The sequence below is a fragment of the Cinclus cinclus genome, unplaced genomic scaffold (genome assembly GCF_963662255.1).
Source record: "Cinclus cinclus unplaced genomic scaffold, bCinCin1.1 SCAFFOLD_32, whole genome shotgun sequence".
NCBI lineage: Eukaryota > Metazoa > Chordata > Aves > Passeriformes > Cinclidae > Cinclus > Cinclus cinclus.
In genome coordinates, this window is record NW_026912098.1 from 212,529 (window position 1) to 223,071 (window position 10,543).

At 53.4% G+C, this 10,543-nt stretch overlaps 1 protein-coding gene across 1 annotated transcript; it reads left to right on the plus strand.

Annotated features, from left to right (window-relative positions):
* Positions 1-3,145: 3,145 nt before the first annotated feature.
* Positions 3,146-10,177, plus strand: LOC134057246 (serine/threonine-protein kinase pim-2-like). The gene is made up of 8 exons (XM_062514243.1): positions 3,146-3,187; positions 3,917-4,018; positions 4,551-4,733; positions 7,597-8,295; positions 8,382-8,432; positions 8,630-9,016; positions 9,652-9,814; positions 10,071-10,177. Exons 1-8 carry the CDS (start codon positions 3,146-3,148, stop codon positions 10,175-10,177), a joined length of 1,734 nt encoding a protein of 577 aa, XP_062370227.1.
* Positions 10,178-10,543: the final 366 nt, after the last annotated feature.

The window sequence follows — 10,543 nt, forward strand, 5'->3', positions numbered from 1 at the left end:
GCCCTGCAGACCCCTCCCAGCACAGGGCACTGCCAGGGCCAGCTCTGCCTCTGCAGGCTCTGATGGCAAAGTCAGAGCAACCCTGAGGAGGCTGGAAAGACAACACTGATGGTGCCTGTAAGGGACCCTGTGCTGATTTCTTTCTTTGCCTGGTTTATTCAGACCTGAGAGAAATTGTTCTTATTGTTCTCAACCTGAACACACATATGAATATCAATGTTCAATTTTCCATCTAGGCAACCCTGAGCAGTAGATTATAAAATCAGGATTTTCCCTTTTATGCAGCCCCTGACTTGCTGTGCTCCCTGTATAATCTATTTGGAAATGTTCTGTAGTTAAATGTTGTGCTGGGAGCAGTCCTGATCAATGCACCATCCTCACCACACAAGGAGAACACTTCCAAGTCTCACCAGATGTCTCCCTCCACCCAGACCTTGTCCCCCAGTGCTGGCAGCAGCTCCCAGGGCTGGCTGAGAGCTGTCCCTGGCAGGCAGCAGAGTCCCTGCCCAGCACAGCACCCTGGGCTGCAGGACCCTGCTCTGCAGGACAGCCCTGGGCACCCCTGGCTGCTCTACAGGAGAGAGAATCAGAGAATGTACTCACAGAGTCTGTGGGCATTGGGATGTTCCAGCTTTAGGAGATCACTGCAGGAGCTGCAGCTGCATTGTCCTGCAGCCAGAGGCTTCCTGTGTCCAGGGCTGGGAGTGATTCTGCCCCAGGCACTTGTGAGCATCTTCCCAGCCCTGACGGATTGAAGATCTCTGTGCTGTGCCTGGGATGGCTGCAGGCCATGCCCTCAGCCCTGCTGGGCTGGGAGAAGAGCTGCAAATCAGCAGAAATGTCTTTTTCAAGCTTTTCATGGTTGCCAGGAGCTGCCTCTGTGCTAGGAGCCCAGCCCAGCTCACTAGCAGAGACACAGCACAAGGACTTTAATGACCCTCTTGAGGCTTGGATGCTGTTTACATCAGACACGGTCCCCCATACTGTGCTTAAAATCTTCACAAAAACTCAAAGTCATATTCAAACTGCAAAGTTTCTTCAAGTTTTAATAGATTCCAGTAAGGAACACAACTGAGTAAGTGTCCCAGGTTCCAGGTACAGCAGAACACTGGTGGCAGCGATGACAGGTGGGGACAAACAAGGGAAGGGTGTGTGTGATGCTGAGCAAACCTGGATGTGTCTCAGCAATGCCAAGGGCCAAGGGCTGAGCCCCAGCCCCTGGCAAGGCAGATCCTGTCCCTCCCTCCTTGCTCAGGGCTCTTCCCGGGGCACTGGGCTCTGGGGATGTGCAATGCCAAGGGCAGCACCATGGGGCGGCCCCTGCCAGGCTGCTGAGCAGGGACAAGGAGGCAATGAGGCCCCAGCACAGCAAGGCTCACTTGTCCCCTGCTGGCCAAGGACCCAGGGCCAGCAGCCATGGCCAAAGTGCTGCAGCACTTGGCTCTGGCAGGGCCTTTCAGCTGCTGCCCATCCCTGTGCCCTCTGCAGCCCAGGCTGTCCTACGGTGTCCATGCCCTGCCCCTCTGTCCCTGCAGGCTGTCCTCATCCCCCGGCTGCCCCACCTGGCTGGCCCCTTCCTTTGCTGACAGCTCTGCGTCCTGCCTGCCTCTGCCTGCACACACAAAGCCTTGGGCTGCTCCAGACTCCTTCTGGATGCCAGGTTTCACTACAGCCCTGCCCTGTGAGTGAAATTTCTTTAACCTTGGGTCCAGTCTGAACCATCCCATCTGCTCTTGGCATCAATTCTTTCTTTTTTTCTCAGGCTGTTTTCAACTATGTCCAAAGGATCCCCTATCTATGAAACCTCCCTTCAATCCCTCCCTGGGCTCTCTTCTGTCCTCAGTCTCCACTCCACTGAACACGGAGCTCCTTTGTCCTTATACATTGGTCATGTTCTTGCAGCCTCCAAACCCAAACTTGGGAGATTCACTGAATTCTTAGAATTCACAAAACTCACAGAATGAGTGGGTTGGAAGAGACCTTCAAGAACATCAAATCCAACCCATGCCCTAACACCTCAACTTGACCATAGTCACAAGTTCCATATTCAGACTTTTTTTTTAACATCCATGGGTGTTGACTCCACCACCTCTCCAGGCAGACCATTCCAGTACTTGTATCACTCTTTCCGTGAAAAACTCTTTTCCTAGTATCCAGCCAATTGTTCCCTTTAAACAATTTGAGACTGTGTCCTCTTGTTCTGTTACTTGCTGCCTGGTGATCTCTGGACCCTCTCCACGTTGTTGGCAAATGAAAAGATTCTGCTCATAGTCTAAGGAAATCACCAGAGAACAAGGAATCCAGACCTGTCTGTCCTAGCTACTTTTGTCTGGGCCCAGTTCTTGGACAGATGTAATTTTGGAGGTAGAATCCCAGATTTGGCATTGGCAGCTTGGTAAGGAGGGCAGTTCTTTTCCACTGGAAGGAAAGCACTGAGTCCCAGTGTGTGGTGGTAGATGGGAGACAGCCCTCAGGAGGCCAAGGCTAGCCTGAGCTGTCTGTCCTGGCAGATTTTGGCTGGGAGCAACCCTTGTATATGAAGAACTTTTCATGGGGATTGCCAATTCCAGCCCTGGGCACCTGGAAAAGGGGATGGTTCTGCTCCACAGGAAGGAAAGCCCAGAGCCCCAGTGTTCCAGGGGCTGATGAGAGGCAGCCCATGACATGCCAGGATCAGCTGGACTGTGCAGGTGGCCCCCAGGAGGCCAAACCATCCCCACCCATTCCATGTCCATTCCTTTACAAATCCATTTCTTACAAATATCAATCACACAATGCTGCAATCATGTCAGCTCTAGAGAGAACAGTAATAAAACACACACTTAAAATAGGGATGGAGATTTCTGAGAATCTCTTTGACACATTTCTCCATAGCTGGAGTTGAAATCCTTCCCGATGAATGGCACCACACCAGAGGGAAATCAAGACAGAACCATGGTTTCATAGGAAACCGCTCAAAAATTCAGTCATAGTCAAACTCCAAAGTCTCTGATACTGTTCATGGGTCCCACTGAGGGTCACAACTGAGAAAGTGTCTTCAGGTTCCAGTCAGAGCAGGAAATTGGATGCAGAAATATCAAGTTGTGTGGGAAATGCAGGCATGGAGAGCTCTCAGGGCCTTGTTCATACAGGCTGAGAGATAGAGATGGATCCAAGGTTTGACCTAAGACCTTGGAGTAAGCTTGAAGTACTAGAGTGCTGAAAGTAAAATAGACATAAATCAAGAATATAAGTTTGCAATTTAAGCAGAAATATGTTTTAAGCAAACAGATATGTATTATGTAAGCAAAGCACTATGTTAAGTGAGATCTTAAAAGATTTTCAAGTTTAGCAGTAGAAGCTGTAATAAAGGCAGCTAGAAGTTTAAGGTGTATCAGTATACGTGTGTGAAGTGTTATATGATTGGTTGAAAAATGATGCGTTGCAGCAGAGCCATGGGAAGCAAAGCAAATAATGACTGGTGTAAAAAGACAGTAGCAAAGTTCCTAGAAGTATTGGATTGGCTAAAAGCTTACATAAGTCATTATAACTAAGAATGAAGCAGCTCCTGATATTATGGCATTGGAGCTAAGACTTTTTATGTCTCAGCCTTCTTTGAGACTGCTGCCACGAGGCAATAAACCATGTTTTGCAATGTCTCTCTCTTGCCCCATCATTTATAGTAATCATCTCCTGGTAGGGATTATTTGTCCATCAGATGTGCTGATTGAAATCAATAAGGATTTCAAGACACTAAATCTACCCCATTAAAATCAATAGGGATTTAGGGACACCAAATGTACCCAATTCAAGTCAATGGGATTTAGGGACACCAGGTCTATCCATTAAAGTCAATGGGGATTTTGCCAAAACTTGGTGCTAAAATGGGTAAATTTGGGAGACATCTTGGTCTGAATTCTGTGAATTTCTGCTCCAGGTTGACAGTGCTGATGCTTTGGAAGTTGTGGATGAATTCCTGGAAGCCAATCCCAAATGCCTGATGCCACACCTGTGGCCCATGCTGGAGCTGTTCCTCCAGGTAAGTGGGAAAATTTCCATTTTCAGCCTAAAGTGTGGGAATTGCTATCAGAAAATTGGGGTTTTTAGCAGCAAATATTTTGGGACATCAAGTCTGCCATTTGAGGTGCATGAAGATTGAATGACATCAGGTCTACCCCACTGAAATAAAGGACTATCAGGACACCAGGTCTACCACATTGAAGTCAATAGGAATGTAGAGAGACCAGGTCTACCTATTAAAGTCAATAGGGATTTAGGGAAGCCAGGTCTACCCAGACAAAGCAATGAGGATTTTGGGATACCTGTTTTAGGAGGCCCCAGGGTTTTTCTGTGATCCAGGTGTCCAAGGGGTACCCAGATGTATCCAGGTGATTTTTGGGGGGATCCAGGAGATTTTTGATGCCCCTAGGTGTCCCGACTCACCTTGATGGGCTGGGAAAAGATCACAGCCACCACTGCATTGTGGCAGTTGATGTGGACACAGATGACCCTTGGTGTTGGGGGCCTGTCAGAGGGCACCCTAACATTCAGGGGGTCCGCCCAAACTCCAGGTGAAGGCCTCTGGGGTGGGAGGGAGCCCCGAGTTATCTCGGGAGAGGATGCAGGGCAGGTACACTCAGGTGCTTTGGTCTGTGGGGTCGGTGAAGACGGCGTTCTGCACCAGCTCCAGCTCTCACAGGGGCAAAGGGGGCACCCCAAAATCTCAGGGGGGAAGCGAGGTCAACCAAATTCATGTGCGTAAAACCTCTGTAAACCACAAAGGAAGTTCTGGGTATGTATTTTATATAGTGCTGAGGTGCATGTGGGATATCTGCTCCAAAAATGCGCACACCTTCAGTGACCTGTGCCTCTCCTTTTATTCTCTACACATTAGGATTGAACAGTTGTCCTGGTTTGAAAGACAGGTGTTTGCTAAGGAAAGCAGAAGCTTCCCTTTGGACTGAAAAAAAAAAAGTGATTCTTCCGATTATTATAATTTTGGAATTAAGAGAGAGCTCTCAGGCAAAGATATGGGGGTAGGAATAACAGTTCTTTACTAGTATCTCTAACAAGACAAACAAGAACAACAACAGCTATGAAATTACCCACAAACAGAACAGTAACTCAGTCCCAGTGTTTTTTGGCTGCAGGCACCTTTTCCCTGAGCTGCAGTTCCCGGTGCTGGGGGCGGGCGGGTCCCGCAGAGCTGCAGGAGGGCTGGGGGTGATGGCAGCGCTGTCCCTGGGGGAGAGAGAGATGGAGAGAGAGCTCTCCGCTCAGGGTGTGGGTCCCAGTGCTCAGCAGAGTGCTGGATGGTGGTAGTTCACAGCGAGAAGACAGCCGGGCAGGGTCCGATGGTGGTTTCCCGACGCTGGGATGGCAGGGATGGGACACCGGCGGCGATCGTCCTTCTCGTCCGAACTCCGCTGGGGAAATGGGCCGAGGCCCAGCCTTCCGCTTCCTCTTCTGGCTGTTTGAATCTCGCGGGGTTTCCCTCTTCTCTCTCCTCCCCTTGTCACCAGGGCCCAGTCAACAGGTACCTTAGCATGACAATGGGGAAAATTGCACAGAGGGAAAAAGGGAGAGAACCAACCCCCAACATTATCCACCCCGAATTTTCCCCTACCATCATGCTAAATCAAATTAAAATCTTCAAATTATAGACATCCATACAGTTACAGATACAGGCACAGTATTGTAGGTAGTTCACCCTAAAACAAGGTCTCCTTGGGGTATGCATCGGGTCTATCCATCCCTTTGCATCACTGACCAGGTACAACCTGGCCCTTGAGCAAAAACCACCCCACAAATTGGATTGTCTTTGCTGGAGGCAGGGTTCACCCAAACAGTTTTTCCTAGCATACCTCTCATATGCACCACTGGAACCTTGTCCCCATCTGGTGTTCTCAAGGGCTCAGACTGGGCAGGGCCTGCTCGATTAGTGGAACCTCGGGTGTTCACTAACCATGTGGCCTTTGGTAGATTAATCTCCCAGTTCTTGAAAGTCCCCCCACCCAGTGCCTTCAAGGTGGTTTTAAGCAGCCCATTGCCCCGTTCCACTTTCCCAGCCGCTGGTGCGTGATAAGGAATGTGGTACACCCACTCGATGCCATGTTCTCTGGCCCAGGTGTTTATGAGGCTGTTCTTGAAATGAGTCCCATTGTCTGACTCAATTCTCTCAGGGGTACCATGTCTCCAAAGGACTTGTTTTTCCAGGCCCAGGATGGTGTTGCGGGCAGTGGCATGAGGCACACGGTAGGTCTCCAACCATCCAGTGGTGGCTTCCACCATGGTCAGCACGTAGCGCTTGCCTTGGCGTGTCTGAGGCAGTGTGATGTAGTCAATCTGCCAGGCCTCCCCATACTTATATTTGGACCACTGCCCCCCATACCAGAGGGGCTTCACTCGCTTGGCTTGCTTGATGGCAGCACACGTCTCACAGTCATGGATAACCTGGGAAATGCTGTCCATGGTGAGATCCACCCCTCGGTCTCGTGCCCACTTATAGGTAGCATCTCTGCCTTGGTGACCTGAGGCATCGTGGGCCCATCGAGCCAGGAACAACTCTCCCTTGTGTTGCCAGTCTAAGTCTATCTGTGACACCTCTATCCTTGCAGCCTGATCTACTTGCTCATTGTGTTGGTGCTCCTCATTAGCCCGACTCTTGGGGACATGGGCATCTACATGACGGACCTTTACAGGTAGCTTCTCTACCCGACTGGCAATGTCTTTCCACTCATCAGCAGCCCAGTTTGGTTTTCCCCTATGTTGCCAGTTAGCTTTTTTCCATCTTTCCAGCCAGCCCCACAGAGCATTGGCTACCATCCATGAATCAGTGTAAAGGTAAAGCTTTGGCCACTTCTCTCTTTCAGCAATGTCCAGGGCCAGCTGAACGGCTTTGAGTTCAGCAAGTCGACTTGATCCACCTTCTCCTTCAGTAGCTTGTGCAACCTGTCGTGTGGGGCTCCATACGGCTGCTTTCCACTTCTGGTTCATCCCCACGATGTGAAAAGAGCGTAGCGAGTTTCATCTGCTGGCAGTTGGTTGTATGGCGGGGCTTCATCAGCCCGGGTCACTTGTTCTTGCTCCTCTTCATCGGCAAGACCAAAATTTTCACCTTCTGGCCAGTTTGTAATTGTTTCCAAAATCCCAGGGCTATTTGGGTTTCCGATACGGGCGCGCTGTGTGATGAGGGCGATCCACTTGCTCCATGTGGCATCGGTGGCATGGTGGGTAGAGGAGACCTTCCCTTTAAACATCCACCCCAGCACTGGTAGTCGGGGTGCCAGGAGGAGCTGTGCTTCTGTGCCAATCACCTCTGAGGCAGCTTGAACTCCTTCATAAGCAGCCAAGCTACCCTTGCATATATACAGAAATTAGGAGGCAGAATCCCAGTGTTGGCCATGAATGCCTGTGCTTGAAAGATCTTTTTATCATGGGAAGAAAATATCCAGGGACTGCCGCCGGGGTACGCAGGGCTTGGCACAGGCCTAGAAGGCAACGGAAAATCAGACATGGGGACAAATGGCCCCAGGGCTTCAGTGACAGCAGCAGCAGCAGCAGCAGTGACAGAAGCGATTTTGTCGACCCTCTGGCTCTCCTCTCCCTCTCCCGCAGTCCCACACCCTCTCTCGGTCTCTCTTTCCCTGGGTCCCCCTCCTCTCCCAGTCTCCATCTCCCAGTTCCGAGCTGGGCCATGCCCTCGGGCTGCCCTGGCCCCAGGCGGGGCTTTCCCATCTCCATCCCCGTCCCCATCCATCCCGCCACGGTCTCACCTCCACCCGGCTCTGGCTGTACTGGCGGTGGTGCTGCTGGATGGACATCAGTGCGTGGAGCGGCATCGCCTCCCTTTGGCTCCGCCTGTCCCGACACCGGCCCCGGACCCGGCCCCGGCCCCAACATGGGCCCCGACCCCAACCCCGGCCCCTGGCCCTGGCCCCAAGGTGTGCCCTGGCCACGGTCCTGGTCTTGGTCCTGGCTCCTGCCAGGCCCGTGGAGCACACACACGGCACGGCTGCTCCTGCTGCCTGTGTTGCGGTTTCCCAGGCCCGAGCTCCACCGCTCGGCAGCGCGGTCGCTGGCCCTGAGCCTCTGCTGTCCCGTTCCAAAGAGCGAACACCTGGGGCTGCCCGGCCCGGGGCGGCTGAGGGGTGCTCAGGGCTCATGTCTGGCCCCGGGCCGAGCGCTGACAGCCGCGTCTCGCTGGCAGGGGAGGCGCAGCACGGCACGAAGGAGCGGTACCAGCTCGGTTTGCTGCTGGGGTGTGGCGGCTTTGTCAGCGCCTGGGCGGTGACTCGGCTCTCGGACGGTGCCCCGGTGAGTGGTGGGATCAGTGGCAGGCAGAAGAGGAGGAGGCAGGAGGAGGAGGAGGAGCTCAGCCTGCTGCTGCCCTTGGCTTGCAGGTGGCCATCAAAAGGGTGCCATGGAACCACGTCCAGCACTGGGGCAAGCTGGTGAGTGAGCGGGGACCAGCGGGAGAAGCCGGGGCGTGCCAGGATGGGATGAGTCGAGACCTGGAAGGGTGGAAGCCACGCCAGGAGCCTGGAGGGAGAGTGGGTGTGGGGCCAGCAGAGCATCCCGTGCTGGGGGAGAGCTTCCCAAGCTCTGGCACAGCATCAGTCCCGGTGACGGCATCGTGGTCCTCCTGCAGCCCAATGGCACCAGCGCACCACTGGAGATCGTGCTGCTGGACAAGGTGTCCACTGGCTTCCCTGGAGTTCTCCAGCTGCTGGAGTGGCTTGAGCTCCCCAACAACATCCTGATGGTTCTGGAGCACCTGGAGCGGTGTCAGGACCTCCGTCATTTCATTTGGTCACAGGGGTTCCTGTCAGAGGAGGTGGCACAGGAGCTGTTCTGCCAGGTGCTGGAGGCCGTGCAGTACTGCACCAGCTGTGGGGTCCTGCACAGGGACATCAAACCGGAGAACATCCTGCATGACCTGGCCACCTGGCAGGCAAAATTGATTGACTTTGGCTCTGGCACCTACCTGCAGGACACAGCCTACACTCACTTTACAGGTGAGCCCACACAGGGCTGTGTTCCCGGTCCCGGCATCTCCTGGCCCAACATCTCAGGGCCCAGCCTGGCTGTGGTAGCAGGGACTCTCCTTTTTGCTGCCAGTCATGGCACTGAGTCTTCATCTGAGTTGCTTTTGACTGGGGTGGGTGGGGGGCCAGCTTCCAGCCCTGCTGGCAGCTTTTGCCAGCCACTGTGTCCAGGACTGGGGCTGGGGCAGCCAGCCAGACAAAAACACCCCTGGGTGGGGGCAGTGGGTTGTGGGGGGGTCCAAACCTGTGCAGCAGCTGTTTTGGTGGGCAGGTGAGAAAGGGCTTGCACTACTGTGCTCACATTGCTTGCCTTGTCCTCATAATGTCTTTTGGGGCAATGCAGGCAGGAAGGATGAAGACATGGATTTTCCCCACTACGGAGTGGGTTTTTCCTTGTCATGGTCAGGCCTTGCCAGGGCTTCTGCTGCACTCTTCCAGCACCAGTGGCTCCTTTTCCAACCCCAAGTTTGTAAACAAGTCCCAGGTGCTGGCCAGAGGCAAGGGGTCACACCATGTGCCACTGGTGCAGCCCTAGCATGCCCAAGGATTCTGGGGCCAGGCTCTGGGAGCAGCAGCATCCCCCTGATGAACTCCATCTGTATTCCAGAGGAACACCGTCCTACAGCCCCCAGAATGGACCCACTTTGGCTGGTACTATGGCAAGCCAGCTACCCTCTGGTCCCTGGGCATCCTGCTGCACCAGATGGTCTGTGGGGAGCACCCTTTCAGGAGAGGCCAGAACATCAGCTGGAACCATCAGCTCTCGCTGCCACAACAGGTCTCTCAAGGTGAATCCTCATCTCTGGGCACAGGGGGAATACCAGTGCTGGGAGACAGCAGTGGGCTCGTCAGCATCCCGCTCTTGCAGCTGCTGAGGAGGTGGCACATGTCCTGCTCTCCTGCTCTCCTCCAAAACTAAGAATTGATGGGAAGGTTTAGGCCCAGCTCTGAGCACATGCAGCACAGCCTGAGCATGAGAACAGTGGGGCAAAGCAGACTGGAGCCTCCTCCAACTGACCGGTGGTTTCTGCTTTCTCTGTCCAGAGTGCCAAGATCTGATCAGATGGTGCTTATCCATGCTCCACATGGAAAGGCCCTCATCAGAAGACCTGTTTTGTGACCCTTGGATGCAGCAAATTCACCTGCCATAGAAGAAGGGAGAGAGCCACAGGCACACTTGGATGCAGGGCTCTGGTGAGTTCCAGTTGCACGCAGGCCTTGGCAATCAGAAGCAAAGAAGCCCAGACTTTTTTGTCCTGCCTGTGTCACTGTACAGGGGTCATCAGGTGGGAACACACAGCCCTTGAGCTGCTCTGCCCAGCACTGGTGGCCACCATCTGAGCTGCTTTGGCTTGTCCTGGTTCACTGACAGCTGGGCCCTGGGCAGAACACTGAGAGCCTGGTCTCACCCCAGGGAAGGAGAAGGAGCCCCTGGAGAAGCTGTAGCAGGTGGGGCTGCTGCTGCTGGAGACAGTGAGGATGACATCAAGGATGGCAACCTCTTCCTCCACCTGGCC

Coding starts and splice junctions, on each gene's coding strand:
- LOC134057246 (XM_062514243.1), top strand. CDS start 3,146: ATGGATCCAAGGTTTGACCTAAGACCTTGGAGTAAGCTTGAA. Junction 4,734..7,596: donor GCGAGGTCAACCAAATTCAT/GTGCGTAAAACC, acceptor CCTCTCCCGCAG/TCCCACACCCTCTCTCGGTC. Junction 8,433..8,629: donor TCCAGCACTGGGGCAAGCTG/GTGAGTGAGCGG, acceptor GTCCTCCTGCAG/CCCAATGGCACCAGCGCACC.